Below are 26769 nucleotides of genomic sequence, written 5' to 3'. Positions count from 1 at the left end.
CAATTTTTATTATTATTTATTTATTGAAGAAAAATTGTTCCAAAAATAATTTATCAAAAAAGTGCACAACTTTTTTTTTGTTTCCAATTGTCAAAATGCTGTGGCCTTTGGAAGTGTTAAGAAATTCAGCTCTACTCAACATGCTTCCCAACGAAATACATCTCATTTTGGTGGTATGCTTTGCAAACTATATATTTTTTTAAACTATTTTAAAACTAAAACAATTTGAACATGGAATACCTAATGACACTGTACTTTCAGGTCTCCTACAAATCCTACCCTGTCGCGTCACCGTGGCGTAGGAGTGGCAATGGTCAATGGCAGTGAATGTCATGGCTACCAAAGACAGGGAGGTAAACTTGATTTTAATTTGCATTTTAAGTAAGTCTGTGTGTGTAAATATCACTGCAGTTGTTACTTCAATGCAAGCGATAATTTGTGGATTGCATGTGAATATTCCAGACGGGCACGCACTACTTCCGGATCGTGATGACTAAGTGTATTCTAATAATTTCTCGATTTCTTATGCGCATTTATAGATAAACACAATGCCCCAATCCAGTCGTCGTTTACGAGAGTGAAGGAACGGCCTGTGTGGTTGTTGTTTCTGGCATGCAGTTTGAAAGTTTTTTTTTTCATGTGCGGCCACGCACGTACTGGCACGTGAGAGCGAAGGAACGGCCTGTGTAGTTGTTTCTGGCACGCGGTTTGAAAGTTTTTTGTTTTGTTTTGTTTGCACGTATGGGCATGCACTAGTCTATCAAATTCCAGCAATTTCTATGTGTGTCTGTCTGTCTGCGACCGCCGTTTCTCGCCAACCACCGGTCCGATCTGATTGAAACTTGCCAGGAATATTGCTGGGGACATGAGGATGTGCCTTTTCAAGGTTTGATATGAATCGGACAAGCGTTTCCCAAGTTACGGCCATTTATCTGTCAACCAATGACCAGACGCGGTGCTATGATTTCACGAATGACGTCACAATGTTTGTTTATTTATTTATTTATTGCACGATTGATGTCACAATTCTTCTTCTTCTTCGTTTGGTATGACGTCACAATCGACGCTGGGGACCTGAGTATGTGCCTTTTCAAGGTTTGATGTCATTTTTCAGCTGTTTCGCACGTGTTTCCCAAGGTTTGAAAGCTGTTTTTTTCCCAAGGTTTGAATTAATTGTTCAAATTATTAATTAATCCCAAGGTTTGAATTTCCCAAGGGAAACAGCTGTTTCCTAACTGTTTGAAAGCTGTTTTTTTCCCAAGGTTTGAATTAATTGTTGTGCTTGGTAGACATTTGTGAATACATTTGCAGAGGGGAGAGAGAGGGGGGTGAGAGAGGGGGGTGAGAGAGAGGGGCGTCACAATTCAAGAGGGGGGCGAGAGAGGGGGACGGGAGAAGGGGCGTGAGAGTGGGGGCGAGAGAGAGGGCCGAGACTACGTGGGAGAGAGGGGGGCGTCACAATTCTTCTTCTTATTCGTTTGATATGACGTCACAATTGATGCTGGGGACCTGAGTATGTTTCCCAGGTGTTTCCCAAGTTATGGCCATTTATGATACGGTTGGTCCCATCTAATTGAAACAATGCCCCAATCCATTCGTCGTTTACGAGAGCGAAGGAACGAAGCTGCACATACTGGCACGCACCTACGGGCCCGCACCTATGGGCCCGCACCTATGGGCCCGCACTAGTCTATCTATAATTCCAGCAATCTGTGTGTGTGTGTGTGTCTGTCTGTCTGTCTGTCTGTCTGTCACCGCTGTTTCTCGACAACCACTGGTCCGATCTAATTGAAACTTGCCACGTATATTGCTGGGGCCCTGAGGATGTGCCTTTTCAAGGTTTGATATTAATCGGACAAGTGCTTCCCACGTTATGGCCATTTATTTACCAAACCAATGAAAGGACACGTTGCTGTGTAGGCATGGCTGATGGGGAAGAGAACCTTAGCCGCGTTCCCCATTACGGATTACAATGTATGGACTTCCGGATAGTGATGACTTACTGTATTCTAATAATTTCTCGATTTCTTATCCGCGTTTATAGATAAACACAATTCCCCAATCCAGTCGTCGTTTACGAGAGCGAAGGAACGGCCTGTGTGGTTGTTTGAAAGTTTTTTTTTTTGGGGGGGGGGGGTTGCACGTATGGCCACACACGTACGGGCACGCGAGAGCGAAGAAACAGCCTGTATGGTTGTTTCTGGCTCGTGGTTTGAAAGTTTTTATTTTTATTTTTTGTTTGCACGTACAGCCACACATGTACGGGCACACGAGAGTGAAGGAACGGCCTGTGTGGTTGTTGTCTCTGGCACGCGGTTTGAAAGTTTTTTATTTTTTTTATTTATTTTTTTTTTTTTTGCATGTACGGCCACGCACGTACGGGCACGCACGTGCGGGCATGCACTAGTATTTGGAATTTGTGCAGGCCAAGTCATCTTTGTGACTGCACCATCAGCCTTTTTTACATTCCAGATAGTTTTTCATCACAATGGCTGACTGTGGGGTCATTGTAATGTTGGAAGATTAATGTTCCTCATGGAATGGCATGATCTAATAGAAACTACCTGTATTTGTCAGGAATCAGTATGCCTTTGATTTTCTGCAAATCTCCAACACCCATGCAACACCCATGCAACACCCTTGCAACACCCTTGCAACACCCTTGCAACACGCAACCCCAGACTTGTATTGATCCACCCGTCATGTTTCACCGTAGCTGTTGTACATGTCTGCTGCTCCCCTGTCTGCCTTCAAACAACCTGCCATTGCATGGGACATCCGTTGTAAGTGTCAATAAAACCAGCTTTATGTGGTGTTCATGTTAATGAATCGATGGTGTGTTTACAAGAGCAGGCCTTTGGAGAGTACTGTGATAAATTACAAATAATGAAAGAAACAATTTCACCATTTTTGTTCATTAAATAAACAACCAATTAAATGTACTGTGTATGTCCTGTGACCAATAACTTTGTCTCAGCATTGTGACTTGCTTTCATAACCACTCACTGCTAGGTCGATCAGGAAATGGACATTTTTGTCAAAGACGAACTGGTTGCATAATTTGTTGCTGTCTGGGAGGCTATTTGATTTACTCATCAGCCTGTTCTCACTCCACAGGCAGCTTCCCACAGATTTGGATTTCCCCGGAACAAGTGGCAGTTATCAAGGGAGATCCAATCACTGCTACTTGTGGTCTTTCCAACGATAACAACTTTTTGTCTGCTCACTGGTACTTTGATGGAAAGGTGGGTATACGTGTTTCTGTTGAGTGTTGATTCAACGTCTGTGCTTCAAATTTCCTGAAGGGTTTCAAACAATAAAGGCATATATCGTGAAATTTATGGACGTGGTTCCAGGGAGATATATACGGCATGGCAGGTCATTCATTCTTCCTCCTCAGTCAAATTTTACACCTTTCTTACTTTCACGGTTACAATAGAATTTTCAATGAAATTTGCTGATTGCCATCAATGTTGTTCATGTCCACCGCTCGTTCATGTCCACCGCTCGAATGTTGTTCATGATCCACAAGATCGGCTCGTTTTATCGTGAAGTGCCCTTTGTCCCGTTTCATTCCTTCGTTGGTTGCCATTTGTGCCGTACTCTCAGTATATTGCCTTATTTCGGCCTTGATGCCAATCACCATGATGGAGCTGACCTATACATTCACATTGTGACCTTTACATGCTCAATAGCCATCTCGGGCATATTTAAATCTCATGACTTCAGGGGGCTTGGCCACCTGATCCCCGCAAAGTGCCCTTCTACTTCAGCCCGCAAGGGAGCTCATGGCAGCCCCTTGACTCCTGACTGAGTCTTCCTTTGCAATGAGAGCTGGTCTCCTTGTTCACGCCACCCTCAACTCACATCTTAGGTGGGTCATTGTGCAGTCAAAAAGGTCATAAAACATGCACTCACTACACATCATCCTGCTCATAGAAAAGAGCCATAGAAACAGTGGTAAAAGCATAACCTCTGTCCACCTTCGGTGTCAAAGGTAATGAGTGCCCTTGCAAAGAACTTCAATGCGAGAGGAGGACATTAGGTCCATCAAACCCGCTCAATGGTTGCGAACATATGGTTGTTTGGCAAATTATACGGAATCTCATCCCAATTGAACATGCGCAGAGCGGAGTAAGGTAAAGTATTTAGTCCGTTTACCAGTCTGGCAGTCAAACAAAATTGAAAATCATTCCAAACAGTAAAGTCTTGTTTTTTTTTATGCTTCGTAAAGAACAAAAATAACGAATTTAATGTGTTAAACAAGGTTGTGTGAAAGACGGTGCATCAACGGCGGTAGGTAGACTTCGAAAAGAAAGTTCGTTTTTGTTTTTTCTTTTCTTTATGGTTTTGTTTCATTTTAATCCATTAAAAGTTTGATTTATTTCAATCAAATTATACACTCGGACAAAGTAGAACACAATTCGCCTTCTTGCCACTTTCCAAAGCTTTCCGTTTAGCAGTACTTGGACAAAATATTACGCCATCTTGACCAATCAAATTTTTTGCTCGCTCTCTCAGCATTGCGGAATATCAAGATTCAGACAAAATTGCGGCTCATAGGAAATATCCTGTTGTTCATACTCAGAAACGCAACAAGAAAGAGTTTAAAAGACACTTCCCACGTCCTTTTTTCTCAAGACTGTGAGAGGTGTCAAATAATTTTCAATTCCTTCTGCACATTTGAGTCATTTTTAAAAAAAAACACAAAACGTAAACAAATACAAACTAGAGGGGGAGCACTCGGGAGAGTGTAAAACCTCCGCCGCCAATACTGCTGGGTCACTCAAGTGAACCTTGTATCTTATTCATTAAATATGTCAACAGTGCTGACAGTTATAGTTCTTTTCTCCAACATTTTTTTTTTGGGGGGGGGGGTTGGAAATCACTTAAAACATGTAGAAATGCAAAAAAAAAAAAAAGAAATCGAAATTTTGTTGAAAAAGAAAAGTTGCAAAAAAATTTTTTTTCTCTAACAATTTTTTTTTTTGGGGGGGGTGGAAATCACTGAAAACGTGTAGAAATGCAAAAAAAAAATTTCCTCTAACTTTTTGGGGGGGTTGGAAATCACTTGAAACATGCAGAAATGCAAAAAAAAAACAATTTTCTCTAACAATTTTTTTTTGTGGGGGGGGTTGGGGGTTGGAAATCACTTAAAACATGTAGAAATACAAAAAAAATTTCCTCTAACAAATTTTGGGGGGGGGGACCAAGTCCAAAATCTAATGGCGTGATCCTTGGACCATACCTAACCCCCCCACTAAGTTTCGTCGAAATCCGTCGGAGTTTTTACGTAATACTGTTCACAAACAAACAAACAAACAGAAAGGGGTTGAAAACAGTAACCTCCGATCTTCGATGGCGGAGGTTAACAAACACAAACATATCGATATAGAGAATTCTCGAGGAAGTTGAGCAACATAGTCTTCCTCCGATTTCTGCAGTACAGAGAAACTTTCAATTCTTACATAGTATTCAGTGAGACGATGTCTGTTCAGCCTCCAGACATGCTGACGCTGCTGCAGCTGACGGTTTGGGGTTTGGGGTTCAGGGGGAAAATTACTCAGCTTTGTGGCAGCAGCCATCTGGAGGTCAGATTAATTTTTAAGGGTTAATTAATATTTATGACCTGAAGGTTGTAGGAATTGTGGTCATTATCTTCACACACATTCCATTTACGCTACACTCTTGCTTTCAGCCAGATTTCAGGCACCAATATATAATTATTTATACATAAGAATCCCTTAATAAGCTAAATTAAATAATAGGTGATTATATTATACTGAATAAAGATTAAAGATTATTTGGAAGGCCAATCTGTTTTGGGGAACGGGTATTTTTACGAAGCAGATTGATCATCTTCCAATACAAACAAGAGATGTAAGGTCATTTAAAATGCAAATATATTATTAAAATAGATACATGTTCAGGCACATAGATGTAATAATCATGTTGTATTTGAGTATATTTCCAGTAAAGGGATATAACAATACATTGTGCAATGTGCTTAAACATTTACTTTTTTTTTTCAATTAATCAATCAAGTTTAATTGGCAACATGTTTTCTTTTTTATCACCCTCCAACCCATTATGCTAATTTTGGAGAAATTTGCATCGACAGGGGTAAGGTGTTCTATGAACTCTCTAGTTTGTTTTGTTTCGAGTTTCCATTTTTCTTTCTACAGCACAGTAGTCGGGTTTGAATGAGTCCTCGACACCGCATGCCACCATTGTCCCTGATCGCGAGTATCGCTATATCTGGAGTTTGAGTAAATGTCTGTGCACGTAGTTATTTATGTTCCATGTAATACCTTTCTCGCGTCACCATTGTCTTTTCTGTATGTGACGTAACAGATCCTGAAAGAAAACGTGAAGACTTGGTCTGACTGGGAGGGAGATATTTTTGTGATGAAGAAAATGCTGGACATACCTGAAACAAATGGATATCATTCTGGGATATATGTGTGCAAGACACAAGGGGTGGAACGTCCTCATGAACGCAAGGAAGAAAGACTGAATGTCACTGTGCTGGGTATGATGAAGAATCGTTCTTTCTTTAATCATTACTTGCAAAATCGAAGATTCACAAGTATATTGGTTGATCTGGTCTGTTATTCCATCTTTTTATTTGTCTCTCTGTATATCAATCGCCTGCAAGTGGCAATTTTTCTGCCACCTTCACGAAAATTAACCATCTCGTGGAGGTAATGACAAGTTCGAAGTCTATTGTTACGCCGTACACACAAAGTGCAAAGTGCGGTGATGCGGTTGGTTCCTTTTGTCTGTCTGTCAGTCCAGAAACGTCATTTTATGATAAAGGAACAACATAATTTCAATTGAATGTTTTATTTCGAACACAAATCGGAACATTAATAGGAAAACGAACCTGTCGTTTAGCAGTACTTTGTCTTCAAATTTGTCCTGATTGTGCATGTGCGGGGGAAGAGTGAGATAATTTTAAAGCGGCATCACCACTTCGATATTTAGTGTGTCCATCCATTCATCCATCAAGAAAGTATTTTAAGCATTGCAGACAATAAATTGACACAAAGGGGAGCTCTAAGCTGCCTAGCATCACGAGAAGGAAATACCAAACTGCACCTGTCTGTCTGGCAGTCAAACAAAATTAAAAACAAGTCGAGGTACAATTCAAAGTGCACCTTCCCCATGCCAAATAATTAAATAACAAATACTCCAACGTGCGACATTGCCGGGGCGTCGGCCGCCCTCTGCGGCCCTTTGAGACCAAATTGGAGGAGCGGTGTACAACAATTGATTGATTAATTAAAAAAGAATAATCGTAAAATAATTAATTTCCTAATTAATTGGCTAATAGCATACCTAAACCACCACTGTCTCATCCAAATCTGTAACTTTTGGAAAATTATGTAATTATTACTCGAAAAATGAATATTTAATTGATTAATCAATAAACTGAAAATAGACTTTATAGCAAAGCACATCTTCACTTTCGTCCCAAAATTTCAGCTTCCTAACTCAAACGACGGTTGAGATATCGCCCGGACAAACAAGAAAACAAACAAACAAGCCGGTAGGCGACATGAGTGGTTGCTACATAATTGCATATTAGTCATACAGTTTTTGACGGATCGGGCTGAAAATTTTTGACAAAGAGGCTGATTATAGTGCGCATAAAAGCATGGAAGCTGATTTTTGATTTTCGAAAAAGTAATTTTTGGGGATTTTTCAAATATTTCAGTCCCGTTGCTAGGCAACGGTGGTGTCCATAGCAACGGTGCTCAAAAGCATACAACTCGATCCTGGTATGAACCTACCTGTCAAATGTCATCAAAATCTGTTGACTCCTCTGGCCTCCAGCGCTGTCCATTACATCGGTAGGCGACATGGGTGGTCGCAACATAATTGTATACTAGTCATAGTTTTTGATGGATCGGGCTGAAAATTTTTGACAGAGGTTGATTATAGTACGCATAAAAGCCTGGAAGCCGATTTTTGATTTTCGGAAAAAAAATTTTTTTGGGATTTTTCAAAAATTTCAAAGTCCCATTGCTAGGCAACGGTGGTGTCCATAGCAACGGTGCTCAAAAGCGTACAACTAGATCGTGGTATGAACCTACCAGTCAAGTTTCATCAAAATCGGTTGACTCCTCTGGCTTCCAGAGCTTTCCATTACATACAGACATACAAACAAACATAGACAGATGGAAAAAGTGAAAATAAGGGTACTCCAGCAACCACCCAACAGATGGAAAACCTGAGAATAAGGGTAGTCTAGCGACCACCCCAACAAACAAACGGAGTAAAAACTGTGGACTCCCTTCCTTCAGTGGCCGGCGATGAGGTCATGCATCACCTGAATATGGAATAGGGAAGGAGCAGAGTACATTCATTACAAACAGGAAACTTAATGTTTTTAGGGATGTGATAAAGGACACAAGCAACAGGCAGAAATAACAAATGAAACGTGCTAAACAAGGTGGTGTAAAAGACGCTGCATCAACGGTGATAAACTTCCGAAATTTTATTTTTCTCTACAACCTTTAAAATGTTTATTTTATTTCAATGGAATTATATATTGAACACTGTAAAAGACAAATCACCATCTTGGAACTTTCAAAAACCTTGTTTAGCTCGCAGTACTTGGACAAAATATTATGGTATTTTAGGTCATCACGACCAATAAAATTTGCTACTCGTAGATCCCATCCATCTCCTTGTTACTTAAGACTGTGCAGGGTCAGGTATTCTATGAAGTCTAGTTTTTGTGGTCCGTGGGTCACCAAGACAAAGGTCAACGTCACATAAATCGTCACTTTTCATCCGATTAATTTATTGGTATATGCTGTATTTTTCGGCCTTTAAGTCGATGTGGAGTAAAAGTCGAATTGGCTAATTTTCCCATTTTGTTTTCCTTCATTCATCGATAAGTCCATTTGGAGCAAAAGACAAAGCAAAATCAACTACGGTAGTTCATAAACTGTTAATCAGAGCAACATACCCTTCGCTTTACGTCAGTCCTGGACACATTTCATGTATTGATTGGCTAATATTGCATGCGTTAGCGAGCGGATGAACGTTTAATTGCTCATTTTTAAGTACTCTTTCCTTCTCAACACCAGATTTGTCTTTATGCAAATACTCATATTTCCCCTGTGCTCTGATCGTGCACCTAAGTCCGAAGTGATGACTTCCCCGATCCGGATTTGCCGTGCGGCCCGTTTGATAGGTCGATCGGAGATTTGTCTATTCCAACTTCGCCGCGCGACTCACCCGAAAGCCCATTTAGGGCGAGAGGAGCGCCGTTTCGATTTGAGGGTTATCTCGGTATAAATTGGGCCAAAGGAAAAAAACATAACAATTGATGACGTATTTGCTCACGTGGTTCGGCAGCCATATTGTTTGAAAAAAAAAAAAAACCTTCAAAAATCTTCCTTGATACGGCTGAACAGATCAAGGGGAAACTTTACAGTTATGACCGTCTATCCGGTTCACAAAGCATTCACACGTCATAGGTCACATGGTTTGGCAGCCACATTGGATTTACCCGAAAACCTATTAATAAAAAAATCTTCTCCAGAACGGCTGGACAGAGAGGGGAAACTTCACATCAATGTTCCACAAGCTTTGGGGATACCAGGGTTTTCACAAATAATTAATGTCGCATGGTCTGGCAGCCATATTGGATTGAGTGAAAATCTTAAAAAATTATTTCTCTTGAACCGCTTCATCAATCGACGTGAAACTTCACAATTATGATCTGGTAATGACGTGGAATATATGATTTTAAATTTCAACCTTATCAGACACTTTTTTTTTTTTGTATACCTTGGTCGAGGCTCGTATGAGAGCAAACACACAACTCACAGCAAGGAGGCATGAGACAAGAGGGGCGGGAGTGGAAGGGACAAAACAGTGGGGAACAGACACATTTGGTGAACTGTGGAAGGGAGAGGGATGGGGATGGGATGGGGAACATGGCGAAGAGAAGATGGACATTTCAGGGACTTTCAGGAAGGAAAGCAGGAGAAATGAAGGAAGTGGGCTTGGGTGGATTATCGGGGGTAGAAAAGATCGAGGATTTGGATGGGGGAAGATAAGAGGTGGTGGTGAACAGCTGTTTTGAAAGCCTGGAGGGAAGAATGGGAAAGAATAGAGTGGGGAAGTTTATTCCAAAGGCGGGAAAAAGAGGAATGAAAGAGTGAAGATGAGCAGTGATTCGTGATTTTGGTAGTTTTACCAGAAGGGGGTTGTTGGCGGACCTTGAGCGCCCTGTGGAAATGTGGTGGGGAACAAATCGCAGAGAGAGCAGGGGGGCAAGGCTGGAGAGGAGTCGGTAGAAGACAGAAAGACCACCGACCAACCTGCGGTGATTGAGTGAGAGGCCCAAAGACTCAGCTTCATTGCGGGAGATGCCGATGATCTTAAATGCCCTGGTTTCGACAGCGTGAAGCCGAGAAAGGTGGGAGGCAGGAGCACCAGCCCAGAGGGGAGAGCAGTACTCCATCAGGCTACGGACAAAAGCTTTGTAAGTGGTCAGGAGCTCAAGAGGGCCGAGGAAGGACTTTGCACGACGGAGGATTCCCAGTCGGCGACTGGCTTTTGAGGCGAGGTTGGAAATGTGACTTTCCCAGGAAAGGTCATGGCAGATAGTGAGACCTAGAAGCTTGAAAGAAAAGACTTCTTCCAGAGGATTGTTGAGAAAGTGGATGGGGGGGGGTTGTAAACGGTCCTTTCGAAGAGACATAGTGAGAGTGTGAGATTTGTCTGGATTGAAAGACATGTTCCACGTGTTGGACCAGTTTGTGATTTTATCCAGATCTGCAGTGAGCGAAGAAGCTGCTGCTTGCCGGTCTGAGGGATGACAGATGGTACGGCAGAGGGTGGAGTCGTCGGCAAAGAGAAATAGAGGATTTTCCAGAGAGTCCGAGAGATAAGTCCGATAACAGCTATATAGCCTATATGACGTTATATTGTTCCTGGAATGTTCCAGAGGAAGTTTTGCACTTTTGTCACCCAAGGCAGCGGTTGGGGGTCAAAGGTCAAGGGGGGTCACACAAATTCTCATTTATATCGGAAAGCGTTGTGGACAAAATTGACGTCGGCAAAGGTCATAATCCTTGACCTTGAAAGTTCAAATTTTCAAAGTTGTGGGAATCAAACCGGGTTTTCGTCCTTCGACGAACTAACTCCAATAAGCTATAGCACGTATCCTGTTTCCTTATTTTAATGTCCACAACATTGTTTTGTGACCTTTAAAGGTTATGCAAAAGGTCAAATTTTGAAAGTTGTTGAACGAAACCGGGTTTTCGACATTTTGCAGCTAATAACCTGTCACTCGTACCACATCATGTTGATCATTTTTATAACTTGGTCAAACATTATCACATTGTCTCATCCTTGACTTCTGAAACAATCTACATCGTCAAATACCCCTCGTGGACCATCGTCGTCTTCAGACTTGTTCATTTTATTACTTATACCGGTATACATGTTTATAATAACTATGTTTGAAGGCTTTGCTAGTTTGATTTTTTTTTTATATATTTTTTAATACTGTATTACTCGTTTACAAAGCATATTTTAAAAATGTCAACTTTTATTATTTTCATTATATTTTTCTGGTAGAAATTAATATTACTACGGATGGTCAAACTATTTTCTCGGATCATAAACAAATAATAATATGGCACAAATATGGTACCGGTCCCTGGTCCCACATCAGATAGTTTGAGAAGCACTGATATACAGGACATTAACCTGCCCTGATGACCAATTTCGCTAAGGGTTTCTGCATGGGCAATTTTGGGGCAGATTACATCACTTCAAAAGGCCTGCATTAACCAACACATATGTATGATGGTCGAACAAAAGTTTTAACTTTGGCAACCCAATTAACCATTTACTGGTGTTGAGAGAAAACAGTTTTCTTGTGATAACGTTTTATTGAAGGGGAAAATAAAATAAAATAAAACAATCAACCGACAGTAATTTCGGAATCGACTTACTCCACATCTCTGAATTATATCAAAAAAAAATGGTTATTCTTAAACTTGAGCAATTCACATCATTAGCTAAACCTTTCGAGTGGATATGCTACGGCATTGCATCTAGGATGTATCCTTTACAAGGTATCTCCCTGTATGAATACCTTGAGTCTAAAGCTGACTGGAGATTCTCCCCAAACCAAGCTAAATGTGCAAAAGCAAAGGAACCAATTTTTGAACACAGCAAATGGGCCTTGCGATTATTATATTACAGGAAAGTGCATGTATCCTTCAACACTGCCGTATTCCTGGAGGACTGCTTCGTGTATTCCAGACTTGTATATCTTTTAGTGTACAGTAGGCACAAACAATTGTGTTTTCCATCAATTGAAAAGGAAAAAGCAAAAATTAAAATAAAATTAAAGACTCAAGTAAAGTCGAAAGAAGCAAAGCCACCCCTGTTTCCATGGGCCTGCACAATGAAACTTCAACAAATCGCCAACATTGCAGAGAAAAATGTGAGGTTGTTCGAAGGGATTTTCAAACTCAAATTGACTGGCTCTGCAACAATTAAGAACGCAAACCCTTTGTAATTCAAAATATACAATTAAACGATTGAAATGGCAACTCATAAAACGGAACATTCAGAGTACAAGACGCTCTTCATCGCTCCTCAGCATCAGGGATCACAGCGTTGTCTGCTGTAGTGTTGTCATCGGCATCAGCATGATCTGGTGCCTGGAAATAGGAAGGCAACAGCACAAACCTGCAGGTTACTGACAGTACCAATATATGGGGAGGGGGAAACAAAACAAACTAGAACGGGCACTCGTAGAGCGCATACCTTCGCCGCAGCCTCGAGTTAACTTTGTATTAAGTTGTCCACAACGCATCTCAATACAAATATGCATTTCGTGACCCCCCCATGACCTTTGACCCACAACCGCTACCGAGGGTGACAATAGTACTATACCTTGTCATTTCAGAAGATGGGGAATTGAACACTGAACAATTTGGAGTTAACTTGATGTAAATCGGAAACATATTAACCGTTTTCATCATGAAAAAACGATGTTGACCTTTTTGTGACCTTGACCTTTGATCCGATCGCTCCCAAAATCTAATGGATTTGTCCTTTCATGATGCCAAACAAATCCAAAACAATTAAAGCCTCTCTGCGTTTTTTTATTTTTTTTTGCGTTAAGTTGTCCACAACGCTTTCCGATATAAATGAGAATTTGTGTGACCCCCCTTGACCTTTGACCCCCAAACCGCTGCCTTGGGTGACAAAAGTACTATACCATGTGTCATATTAGAGGATGGGGAATTTCATTTTGAACATTTTGGAGTTAATTTGCTGTAAATCAAAACAAAATTGACAATTTAATCGCGAAAAAACGATTTTAACCTTTTTGTGACCTTGACCTTAACCTTTGATCCGATCGCTCCCAAAATCTAATCGATTTGTCCTCTCGTGATGCCAAACACATCCACAAAATTTCATGACAATCTGCGAAGTGGTTTTTGTGTAATGTTGTCTACAACACTTCCCAATCAAAAACTCCATTTTGATGACTCCCTTGACCTTTGACTTCCACAGACTAACTAGGGTTGCAAACACTATACCATATGCTATATCAGTGGATCGGGATTTGAATACTGAACATTTTGGACTTAATTTGATGTAAATCGGAACAAAATTGACACTTTAATCGCAAAAAATCGATTTTGACCTTTTTGTGACCTTGACCTTGACCTTTGATCCGATCGCTCCCAAAAGCTTCGCCTGGCGTCCTTGAGTAACTGCACATCATCTCTGAAAATTTCATGCAAATCAGTCCAGCAGTTTTTGCGCAATGTTGTCCGCACACATATTTACCAATAAATAAATACACAGGGGTCAATACAATACCTTCGTCAAACGAAGTTTGCGAAGGTAACGAGAATGAATGAATCAGAGCAAACATGTTCAGGTTAAGTTCTTAAGTTGGTGTCTTGAGAACGTGACTTGACGAAAGAAAAGACAAAACAATACAATGTGACAGTTCTATCCGTGGATAGATCCATTTTCATTCCTCCAAGCAAGAAACCGAGCATTGCTAAAGCACGCATTCATTAATTACCTCTGCCACCTCCACAGAGGTTATATTTTCACCACTGTCTGCCCGTCTGTGAACAGGATGTCGCAAAAAGTTGCGGACAGCTTCAGACTAAATTTGGTGTACAGGTTGGGTGTGTGACAAGGAAGAAGTGATTCAATTTTGGTGAAAAACCTGGATTTGGATCCGAGAATGTTTTAATTTTTCAAGTGATTCTTCACAATTGAGAGATGGGGTCAAAAACGATATATAGCGTGACGTCTCAAAATGTCGTGGACGGATCCGGACGAAACTTGGTGGATGAGTTCGGTAGGTGACAAGAACGAGCCGATTAGATTTTGGAGGTTGGGATAAAAATCCGACCTATCAGTGGGATGCACAGAATCTAAACTGTTCAGCCTGGTGGAGGTATGTGCTACACCGAGTGCCATTCTAATTTTGCATGCAGCCAATGGCTGCTGGTTGCATCATTTCTGGGAGTGTAGCTGTGCCACTGATGCAGTGCCCTCTGTAGGAATTTTGCAATTTGGTCAGGGTGCCAGCGATAGCTCGCCTACTCTTCATGAAGGACACCATGGGACCTTTAACGTCAACCAACGAATAATGAATGCGAATGCTGGCGGACGGGACACCCTGTCCAATGGCCATCCGTGTGACGACACCACACACATTGATAAATCGCCCTGCTTGTGAAACACCGGGATGACAGGTTATAGCTGGGTCAACATTCAAACTCAAGCCAAATGGTTCAGAGGCGAGTGTGGCCAAAGAAAGTAGTCATGGTATGAAATGTGTGGGGCAGTTTGCCATTACCTTCATAATGTACACTATACTTTTCTGGCCAATAACAGTTTCGACAAATCGTCCGGCACACCTTCAGCAAACCCCAATGTTGGTGGAGTACCTCTTCAGATGGATTGATGGTATCACTCTCCCCGTAGATGATGTCCTCAGGTTCTGGTGCTGGAGGGCAAAAGTCTTCTTCAGGATACATCCGTTGAAATAACACTTTAGCCTGCATAAAGAAGAGGCAGTGAAGAGTTCAAGTTTAAACGTAGTACAATTCCCTCATTCCAGAATGAACTGCACGCAAAACTTTCATCAGCATAGCGCGCGCGCTCACACACACACACACACACACACACACACACACACACACACACACACACACACACACACACACACACACACACACACACACACACACACACACACACACACACCTTCTCCACTGCAGCCCCGAAGTCCAGCTTGGAATCAGGTCTCCGGCAAAGGAGCAGGTTTAATGGAAGGTCTTGATAAGCGTCCACGTCTCCCATCGAGCCGCTCATGGAGAAGTATGTTGCCATGATCACATGAGGTCGAGATGGTTCGGACTCTGCGGGATACATATTTTATATATGCACATACATACATACCGTATTGAAGGATTCCAAGTTTGTCAATTGTTTTGAAGAAAGCTGGGTGAATGATATCCAATCCACCCAAAGAGCAGCGGCAACAGTAACAATGTCAGTGAAATAACTGATCAAAAACATACAATAAAGAAACCTCGCATGGAAATATAGTTTGCCATTAATGCATCTTACACACGTCACAGTTGAGGTGTAATACTTTTTTACCTGGCTCATTTTCAAAGTGGAAAAGTGGAGAGATGATTGGAGCCAGATCGTCCCAAGGAGATCCGGAGCTTGGACAAGTAACGTGGACCAGATCTGACAGAAGAAAAGCAGACCAATGAGAAATTATAAGCTTCAAAATCATGATGCATCAAATTTTGTTTACGACTCGCGGTGTCAGAGGTATTAGCAAATTGGTACCCGTGCTAATTTGTACCTGTGGAAATTTGTGGAGTTACAGCACTTCAGAGTAGACCACATTTCTAGTCAGGTAAGGATTGTTTGTTGAGGGGCGATGTTTTGTTGCGATTGGTCGGCATAGATCCGCAGACCTGCTGGGTCCCCTACTCTACTGACTGCCACGTGCAGTTGGCAATCAGCTACTTTTTTGTTCATATCCTTTTCACACCCGTGTTGCAAGTAGAGCGACCTGCTTTGTGATGCTTCAAAAAGGCGGCGTATAATATAATCAGAAATACTGATTGACAGGGCAATTTATTACTGGTATGAATACAAGAGTTGGTGTCAAAGCCACCCAATGCTCACCTGTTTATACATTTATCGTTTTTAAAAGACTCGTCTAATAATTAATATTTTTTTTATAAAGCATTGCAGTGAAGTCTGATCCAAATAATTTTAAAGCAATATATGTATTTGTATATTGTCATCAGTAACAAAAGCGCAAGTGAGCACAATATACGCCCGAACAAGAAGGTATATACAGAATTGTGCTACTACATGGAAAACAGCATCCTGGTTGCCATGGCAACCACTTTAGATGATGAACGTATGTCACGACAGACCATCTCCACAGTCTGTACCAGTGTACCAAATATGAAACGTGAAAGTTGAAAACTTTGGGAGTTAGAGTGCAGACAGGAATGGACGGACGACCTGTATCACATAATACGCCCCAATATACATCTTCTTCTTCTTTCGGCTGTTCCCGTGAGGGGTTGCCACAGCGGATCATCTGTATGATCCGCATAGTGATTTGGCACATGTTTTACGCCGGATGCCCTTCCTGATGCAACCCTGGTCGCCTCTTACAACACAGGGATATAGTACACCTATTTTAACCGGAGTATACACCGGCCCAGTACACTGGTACTCATTTCGCCGACCTCGGAAGGATGACAAGCTGAGTCAACCCCCTGGTGTATTAATTCAGTGGCTCAACGGGGCTTGAACTCAGGACCTTTTGGATCCCAAGCCGCTGCCCTAACCACTGCGCCAACACCAGGCTCCGGTTGACTTCCGGTTCCGGTTTTGGAGCAGCGAGAGGTCTCCTTCGGGGCTCCCTGCTGACGTCTCGCCCCGATATATATATATATATATATATATATATATATATATATATATATATATATATATATATATATATATATATATATATATATATATATATCGGGCATATAAAAAAGTGTGGTAGATAAAAACATTAGAAAGGAAAAAATAACTTGCACGAAAAACTTTAACATTTTCAGGCTGACACTCACGCCGGGGGTATCGCTATAGCTCTCTGTTCTTCGAACAGGCGAGCTAAAAATGGAATATTGAATATAGCAAGTGTTTTCTGAATGTAATCGATATGAGAAAGGGGATTGAATGAGACTCACCATTATTATGTGAATAAGAAGATGAAGGAGGAAGAGATTTTGTTTTAATGTAAATTAACCGCACAGCATACCGCTGCATGTGTGTATGTGTGTGCTATGGTGCACACATACCTGCATGCTGCGCTGCTGATTGTCTATTGTTGGATGGACACACACAGTCATGCACACCGAGACAGCTCCTTTTATATTAAAGAAGATGGCAGAATCTCTCTCTCTCTCACACATGTACCGTACTAGTCACAGAGCATCGGGGTCATCGAAGCAGCTTCTTGAGCAAGGGTTACACTGGGAGGTTTGCCATTGCCTTCCCAGCAGTAGTTTGGGCAGGAATTTGGAATTTGTTCATGATGCCGCTGATAACTCGCCTATTCTTCGCGAAGGGCACCGTGGGATTTTTAACATCGACAAACTAATGTCGGCAGACGGGATGCCAGTTTATTGTCCATCCGAGGGACAACACACATTGATGAATCACCCTGCCTGTGAAACACCAGGATGACAGTTTATAGCTGGGTCAGGATTCAAGCCCAGGCCAGGCAGCTGAGAGGCGACTGCATGGCAGAATCTATCGAGCTTCAAAAACAAAATGGGGGTGAATAATGCCAAACCACAATCGAACGACCAGCTGTGCAGTCCGGGTACTCCTCTCGGTAGAGTACAGATATTAAAATGTGCAATTGTATTTTCTCAAAGTTAAACTTCAGCTGATGCTACTTTACTCAAAGCAACATGGCATGGGTGGACGGAGAATCACCTACACGTGTTTGGCGCACAGGTCATAGTGGAAGGAGAGAGTTCAAGAACGTTGATGGTCGTTCCATCTGGTCCTTTTCCTGGCATGCACAACACTGAAGCCTGCAGCGAGAGCAAAGTGGAATGAAAAAAAAATAAAATAGACCAACTCCACCAAAACCCACCTGTTCAATCCATCTCGCACTCAGATTAGGATGTCATGTTCTCGTCCGCTTAACTTTCTTTCGAAATCATCAAACTATTTGTCACATTAAAAAAAGCAAACAATAAAAAACACACCGAAACCCTTAACCTGTGAAACCAGATGTGAAAGAATACCATTGATAAAGGCCTGCAGGACACACACACACACACACACACCTCATTGGAGTCCGACGGAAACAGTGACTTGTCCGTAATGAGCACAGCCCTGGAAATGTCTCTGTTGGAGCAAAAAAAAAAACAAACACAGATCATTGCAATGTTGCAGAGAATGTGCACCCAATTCTTTGTTTACACAAATGTAAAGGAAGGCTTTGAAAGCTCAGACTTGCTGTGCGGATACAGTGGAATCGGATCAGAATCCACTACGACACTCACCGGGCACGAATCCCCATGCAGTACCCCTGTGGTATGTAGCTTTCCTCCACCACGAGCCAGTCACAGGCAATGCGGTGGCCTTTGTAATCAATTACTGCAGTACAACTGTGCGGACCAACAAAGTAGGGTGGGAAGAGCAGACACACCATGAGATATATATATATATATATATATATATATATATATATATATATATATATATATATATATATATATATATATATATATATATATATATATATATATATATATATATATCCAGGATGATAAATAATTTCAACACACCTCAGGGAAACGGACAGGTAAGTGGTACTCAATGAAAGTGAATAATCTTCTCATAATTGCGAATCAATTCTTGCCTTTCTCCGTTTAGACAAGACTTTGCAGATGCGCTATTCCCACCGCGTTCCCAACTTTAGGGCGTTCTTTAGGCTTTAGGGCGCTATTCCCAACTTTAGGGCGTTCCTGCGGCGGCCATATAATTTAAGGCAGACGCAAGATGCCCGTAAGGCGACTGCAGGGGGACCCTAAGGCGAACGTGCGGCCAGACGGACGGTAACGAGTGGGTTCTTTTTTTTTTTTTTTAACCAGTTCTTTTGTTTCGGCTTGTCGAATTGCTACAGCGAACGTAGAAATGAAAAAAGTTATAACTCCGCACTATAATTCCACGGCGACCCCTACGGCCTGTAAAATATAGCCATACGGCATAGGGCCAACCTGAGGCCACCTCAGAAACTCTGCGGCCGCCGCACGTTTCTGTCAATTCAGAGGGCGTACGGCCACCATATCCTCGCCGTAGAGTAAATGTGACTTAGGTCTAACCAGGACGAATTTCAAGAAACCGGCCCGAACAAATTTAGATATTGTTCCATATTATCAGAATCCGAATGAATTTCGAAGATCGGATCATAAACAGCGGAGGAGATAGATTTTGAAAATGGACGATTTTGCAACTTTGGAGTGACCTTGATGTTGACCTTGACCTTCAATCGGGTCAAAGGTAATACCGTCGTGCATCCCTCATACATCTACCCACATACCAAATATCAAGAAAATCGGAAGAAAAAAATGGACATACGTACATACGGACATCGAGACTGGTTTTATGAGGTCATCTCTAATGAGATGACCTAAAAAATCATGCTTATTTCCCATGGGGAGTAGTTCACATGTGCCAAGTTTAAATTTTTTTGATCGAACAGCTTCAGAGATAGAGGTCAAAAGTTTTTCCTTTTTTCCCCCCCCAACATGGCTGCCACACCATATGACCAACGATGTCATAATCATCATTAAGACATTCTACATGATGAGTCGCACTTATGGTGAAACTTGTGTCAATCGGACAAGCAGTCGCAAAGAAAACAGAAAATTAGCATGGACAGAGACAGACGGACGGATAACCCAAAAACATAATGACTTCGGCGACTTTGTCAGCGGAGGCATAAAAATATGGCTTCCAAATCACGTGACTGATGATGTCATCAATTTTTTTTCCCCACTAATACAATTTAGCCTGAGATGACCCTCAATTTTTCAATACTGATCGGGTAAAGCGTTTGGCATATGCAATTATGTCATAACAAAGCCACCTAAGACATCATAAAAAAAAAATCAAACTTATTTTGCATGGAGAGTACAGGCATTCCTCATTTAACGACCGCGCGGACTTACGAACAGCTCTCCGACCATTCGGTATTGTACGCTGTACGAGAACTTTGGTTGTGGAAACGGCAGCGCGGCGTCTCAGCGTCAAGCATCTCATCTTGCATCACCCTTTCAGTCTCGTTCCCGCAGTCAGTCGGTATTCAATACACAGGACCCCTTCCCCTACAAGTCCTTCCATTTCCTCGCCGTCATCGCCCTTAACTCCGATGATGACCCCGAACCACACTTTGAATGATTCAATGACTAAAATGTTAATCTGAATGTCTTTTTTTTATAAATTTAATGTTTTCTGGTACATCATTTTTATAATTTTTGCTGATTGTATTTTTATGTTCTGTAATATGTAAGAGTTATGCAAGTTAAAACAAAGTTATCAAGTTGGAGTTTCCTTTAGACCTTTTCTTTATTCAGAATAGATAAAAACGATTACCTGTATTTACAGTATGCAAACCTAAGTAATGGAAATTAGAGCTGATTTCCTCTATTCTGTTTATTACAGTATACAGTACACTACTGTATGAACATTAAAAAAATATATCCTCACTTATCGACCAATTCGCTTAACGACATAGTCGTAGGAACGGAACTCGGTCGTTAAGTGAGGAATGCCGGGTACTTGACAAGTGCCAAGTTTCAATTTTTTTCCAAGGAGCGGTTTCAGAGATACAGAGGTCCAAAAGTTATTATTATTATTTTTTTTTCCAGACAATGAACACACGTACATACAATACGAAAACATGCCTCCAGGGATTTTATCAGTGGAGGCACAAAAAGTTTGTACACAGTGATTATACCCAAAGTAGGCTCCAGACTGGTCAAGGACAGCGCTGTTTCTGCGTTTGGGCTTTAACTGTGATTTAGAATATAAAAAGACTAACAAAGCCTCGATGCAAAAGAGTCCTAAAAACTGAAGTTAGAAAACAAGGCAGAAAAAAAAACCAGAAAGAAGAAAGGCCAAAACAAATGTATCGTACAGGCCTTGCAAGCAATTTGCAGAACAAGCGGATTCACCAATCAAATGAATCACCAGCCGATCAAGTATAAATTTGTTGTCTTGCAAAGAGATGGCGACAGTACATGGCTTCATCTTTACACACAGGTTGTGCTGGAACCAACCAAAGAGGAATGCAAGGCCATGGCCAAACAGTAAAAGTGTAGCCCTCACGTTCCAAAAAAGCCCCTTGATGCTCAAGTGTGGGTCTTCATGAAAAGCGCAACCACATTATGTACATTACCCAGCTAAGGCAATGTGGGTCCACAAGATAGAAAATGTGTACCCATCATGCAATGCGCCCGCCGTGTGACATGTGTAAAATGTTGCAACATGTGTATTCAAATTTGTATGTGCACATGGATTTGGTCCACTTTGAAGACATACAGGGGATCTTGTACGTGTTTTGAATCATGAACATGCACACATTCGGGGGGAGGGGATTCACATCCTGACAGTGTGGCATGTACGCTGCAATTATGATGGCGTTTTAGGATTTTTAAATGAAAGCTTTAAATTTTAAGCTGAATCATGGCAGAGAGACTGCATTCTCGACATGGAAAAAAAACATAAAAACTCAAATTTTTTTTTTAAAGGTACACCAGTTATTACTTGGCATGGCTCTGGAGAGCAAACTTACTTCCCAGTTCGTCGGTCAAGAACAAAACCACGCAGAGGATGGCGCAGACAGTAGATGCCACCAAACACAGCACACATCCTGTGCAAGTACAATGTACAAGTCAAACGAATTTCTTTATGCATCAAATAAAATTACCACATCGTCGAGCATAACGGTGCCAATATTTAACCCGACCTGCAAAAAGCCTGGGAAAGTTCCCCGGCGCCGTAGAGCGACCACAGGAAAGGTGTACGGCCAAAGCGGCCCAAACTGCGTAGGAAGCGGCGTGCTGCCACCAGACCAGTCCTCGTTTTCACCTCTGAGACCATGGCAACTGCCTGTGAAACCAGCAACTGCAGGCTTGGGGTGAGGCCACGCTCAGTCATGAATTCACAGAAAGGTCGCTCAGCAAAATCTGTCCCACACAGCCACACCTTGATTATCAGGTAGCTTACGGTGCTGTATTCAAAATCTGATTATCTGTCAAGAAGATGGCCCAGCAGTCCAAAAAGCGGATAATACCAGCAAATTCTTCCGGATGATCTTCATGATCCAAGCAGAAGGTGAGGAATTTCATAAGCAATCGCTTATGGACGACGCTCAGATCACGGCTTGCAAACACATCAGCTCGTGTACAAGGAACCTGTCAACAACAAACTCAGCTCTTTACCAATTGGCAAATCGTTTTCTTTTACAACAACTAAAAAGGCTCAAGTTGGATCGCTCATACATAGCACATGGAAGGCAAGGACATTTGCAGACAAACAAGTCAACACGGTCGTTGGGATTTTGACCTGGGATCCCAGAATCATGAGCTAGCATCCTGCAAAAAATAGAAGCTTGTTTAACAAAAAAATAATGCATAATGCGCCGAGAGCCATAAAAGAGCACAAAGACAGCAAATGTTGAGCACACAAAGTTTGAAGGTCTTGGTAGCCATTGCAGACATGTCTACCTTTACAGATTGTCCGTTATATTTCTGCAAATGGAAATTACGCTTCGAAGCAGGTGGGCATTACCGATCAGACTTGTTCGGTTGTCGGGGATAGGGAGATCGGCCGTTGCTTTTTTCTACATGTTGCGGCAAGAAGGCGGAGTTTGACTCGAAAAAGGACGAGTCTTTCTTCATGTAATAATTTAATGAAGAAACTCGCACAACATGAAACAAGAATGAGAATGGCATAAAGGAACCAAAGTCCTGGGCTGCACGCATAATATAGCACAAACTCGTGGAAGAGTTCACGGGTAAAATGTTCATTAATCATCGCAGTGTTCACAATTTGCACATGATGCCTGCATTTCCAACACCTGTTTTGCATGTCGAAAGTGCAACAGCACATGGGAAGGACTAGCCTAATGAGAGCTCCACTCACATCAAACCAATTAGCATTGATGCACAAACAAAACGCCCCACTGTCTAGATGTTGAACCAACGGTGGGTTGAACCGCAAACCCACATCTCAGTACCTGTAAAACCTTATTAAACGAGCATAATGCGTTTGAAGAATCACAGCAAAATAAAATAAAAACAAATAAATGCCGACAACTTGCATTATACTTAACGCTTCCTTTAACTTTCCGTTTGGCAAGATAAACGGTCGTACAACAGCTTTGTATTCTTGTTTTTGAAGCGTGTACATATTCCAGAGATATTATGATCATTTCCCTTCTCCCATTGCAGTGTGTTTGTTTCCTCCACCACTGAAGTTGAAGGAGGTACGTTTTCACCTCTTTCTGTTTGTTTGTTTGTCTGTGTACAGGATATCTCAAAAAGTCGTGGATGGATTGGGATGAAACTTGGTGGACACATTGGGTTTGTGGCAAGGACGAATTGATTCGATTTTTGGTGAAGATTCGAATCCGGATCTGGATACGAGAATTATTTATTACTTAAAGTGATTCTTCACAATTGAGAGATTGGGCCAAAAACGAAAGTGTACTGTATAGCATGATATTTCAAAAATGTATTGGGCCCGATATGTTCCCGTGGATCAGGCATTGTGTGGCGGAGGTATGCGCTCTCCCAAGTGCCCTTCCAGTTACCTCTTGCTTTTACATGACGTTGGCAGAAGAATGAGGATCGAGCACAACCTGGCGTTGAGCATCGAGTACTGCAAATACAAGTAATCCAAGCTTCCCCATAAACATCAACACCGACACTCCTTCCTCTCCCTCCCCCAAAAATGTAAATCTCCCAACCCTTCTAGGCTCCCCCCTTGGGTCATGGCTTGTATTTGTGGGATCTTTGATTCCTAACAACAAAAACACGTCCACGGTCTCCCTAATTAAATGCTTACATCACATGACTTATACAATCAATGAGGGACCCCTGAAGCAAGACATGGTTACCACCACATAAATAACTCAGGAATTAAAGTTCAATGTTTTTTTCAAATATACTTTTTTTTCTTTTTTTTAAATCCAAGATGTTTATAAATACAGCCCATTACTATTTTTTGTACTTCCAGGTCATGCCAATCACGACGAAGTAAATGAGTGAATCAAATTTGTTTACTCCAGAAAGAAGTAAAGATCTGATTATTCTGGCATCAACTTGTACCATCCGATTCAGGCCAGGAATTATTTTTTAGACGTTTGGCACAATGCCGTCAAAGTCACTCGAGTCGGTGAGCGCACACATTTTATGCTCAATTTCAATATCAATACATTATTTTTGTTGGTGGGCCTTTTTTGACTTCTATGCATTTCTAAACTGCTGGCTGGAATGGGTTGAGAAATGTTGATTGTACTCAAAGAATGTATTGTGGAGTTTTCGGGGGGGGGGGTTCAAAAAAATAAAATAAAATCATTAAAAGCATTGCCCACCTGAGGATCAGGATTGGGGGAGGATCCCAATTCTCTCTATGTAAATGTAAACATTTATTATTTTTTGAAACTTTTTTTTTTAAACCCATAAAACTCACCAATGCATCCTTTGTGTAATGCCACCTGGTGAAAACTGGCATTACATGTCCTTATATTAATTCATGGAACAACTTACCCCACAGTCTTGAGAGAAAAAGGACAAACAGGCAGCAAATTTGATTGGATGAGATGATGTAAAATGCCATGATATTTTGTCCAAGTACTACTAAACAATAGGTTTTTGAAAGTGCCAAAAAGGCGACTTGTGTTCTACAGTGTACAAGCACAGGTATATAATTCAACTGAAATAAAATAAAGATTCTTAAAGGTTGTAGACAAAAAAACAATTTTCAGAAGTTTACCACCGTTGACGCAGCGTATTTTTCACCACGTCACATTAGTTCTTTGTGCCTGTTTGTGTCCTTCATGACATCCCTAAAAACAGTAAGTTTCCTATTTGGAATGATTTTCAATTCTGTTTGCCAGACAGGCAGACAGTAAAGAAAATTGCACCGTGTCATAAGGAAGTGGTGCAGTTTGGCATTTCCTTCTCATGGTGCAAGGCAACTGGAGCTCCCCTTTGTGTCAATTCAGCATCTGCTCCGCTGAATTATTATTTTTTTGACAAAGACAGATGGACATATCAAATACTGCAGCTGCACCACTTAAAAATTCTCACTCCTCTCTGCGCATGCTCTATCAGAATGAATATCCGAGCCAAAGTACTGCTAAACTACAGGTTTGTTTTCCGATTTGTGTTCAAAATATAAGATTCAATTGAAATCAAGTTATTCCTCAGTCATAAACTAACATTTGTAGAGTCAGACAGAGAAAGTGAAAAAATTGCTTCACTCCACTTTTCACTTTGCACGCATGACGTAAAAATACACCATTGAGGGGATAAAAGTGCGGGGTATTTTACTTTATTTTTTGTATACATTGTCGAGGCTTGTATGAGAGCTAACACACAAGGCACAGCAAGGGGGGGCATGAGACGAGAGGGGCGGGAGTGGGAAGGACAAAACAGTGGGGAACAGGGAATTTTGTGAGGTTCTTTGCTGGTTCCTGAAATTTGAGTGTTGTGCTTTGTCATGTTGGATTTTATTTTCCTATCATAATGTACATATACTTACTTTTTGTCAAAATCCAGATGAGATTTTTTCCCATTTCAGTTGCATTTGAAATGCAATCAATGTTCAAGAATATTTAAATAAACCACACTACCTGCATCAGGTGGCCATTCAGGTGTGTGAGTACGCGTGAGACGCTCTTGAAATCCAAGTAGCGGCTCACTTTCGAATGGCACAACAGCTCCACAAGGTCTCCCCTGGCAAACAGCACCTGCATACAATACGTTACAGCATAAGGAGACAACAATGATCAGAACAATATTTGCATGGTGTAGCGTAGAAAACATTACAAAATGTTTACCTATGCATTGTGTTTTGTCCACACAAAATTTTACAGCATCATACAATAAAAAACAACCCACCTTTGGAGCCAAATCGATGTTGAACTTTCGGCTATTGCTGACCACATATTCACGGTTCAAGAGCGGCTTCTGTTGGTCTTCACTTGGCTTCTCAAGATCCTCAGAGACTTCCTCAGCGGCCTCTCCAGCACCTTCGCCAGTGGTCTCTCCAGCACCTTCGCCAGTGGTCTCTGCAGCACCTTCGCCAGTGGTCTCTGCAGCACCTTCGCCAGTGGCCTCTCCAGCGACCTCCACAGCACCTTCGCCAGTGCCTTCTTCAATGCCTTTGTTTTCCAAGTTTTCGCTTTCCTCAAATGCAACTTCTAGACTTTGCATCGCCATAGTCACATTCTCTGCAAAAAATAAATTTAAACGTTCATTCAATCAGAAAAGGTATTGTAAATGGCACTGTCTTTCTTATGTATGTATGTGAGGGAAAGAGGGGGTGGGGAGTCTCTAAAATGAGAAAATTGAAATTGAGACTACAAAGAGGAACTAGATTATCTGCAATCACAAAGCGATC

The 26769-nt window shown here is 41.5% G+C and overlaps 1 protein-coding gene and 1 long non-coding RNA gene across 4 annotated transcripts in view; one reads left to right on the top strand and one right to left on the bottom strand.

The window, feature by feature from the left end:
- The first annotated feature begins 317 nt into the window (after positions 1 to 317).
- LOC147011090 (uncharacterized) lies at positions 318 to 6792 on the top strand. Its single transcript, XR_015052259.1, has 3 exons — positions 318 to 353; positions 3118 to 3245; positions 6355 to 6792. It is a non-coding gene; the product is annotated as an uncharacterized LOC147011090 (long non-coding RNA).
- A 5112-nt stretch (positions 6793 to 11904) lies between these two features.
- LOC147011089 (rab proteins geranylgeranyltransferase component A 2-like) overlaps positions 11905 to 26769 on the bottom strand; it is a 39055-nt gene continuing 24190 nt past the window's right edge. Inside the window, exons 6-18 of one of the 3 annotated variants that reach the window (XR_015052576.1) lie at positions 26268 to 26599; positions 26000 to 26116; positions 22433 to 22553; positions 22106 to 22325; positions 21932 to 22009; positions 18636 to 18740; positions 18417 to 18477; positions 18062 to 18158; positions 15688 to 15780; positions 15289 to 15443; positions 14970 to 15080; positions 13700 to 13782; positions 11905 to 12704 (exon numbers count right to left, since the gene is read on the bottom strand). Coding sequence is in view for 2 of the 3 variants with exons in the window: in XM_085860520.1 (XP_085716646.1) it covers positions 12630 to 12704; positions 14940 to 15080; positions 15289 to 15443; positions 15688 to 15780; positions 18062 to 18158; positions 18417 to 18477; positions 18636 to 18740; positions 21932 to 22009; positions 22106 to 22325; positions 22433 to 22553; positions 26000 to 26116; positions 26268 to 26599 (1595 nt within the window). In the remaining variant the exon portion in view is untranslated. Of the gene's footprint in view, positions 12705 to 13699; positions 13783 to 14939; positions 15081 to 15288; positions 15444 to 15687; positions 15781 to 18061; positions 18159 to 18416; positions 18478 to 18635; positions 18741 to 21931; positions 22010 to 22105; positions 22326 to 22432; positions 22554 to 25999; positions 26117 to 26267; positions 26600 to 26769 lie in introns of all 3 variants that reach the window. The other 2 variants (XM_085860520.1, XM_085860521.1) reach the window with 2 other exon arrangements.

Source organism: Eptatretus burgeri, chromosome 16 (assembly GCF_056783735.1).
Source record: "Eptatretus burgeri isolate ZD-2024b chromosome 16, Ebu_testis_v1, whole genome shotgun sequence".
Classification (NCBI taxonomy): Eukaryota; Metazoa; Chordata; class Myxini; order Myxiniformes; family Myxinidae; genus Eptatretus; species Eptatretus burgeri.
This window is presented reverse-complemented; position numbering and strand designations above follow the sequence as displayed.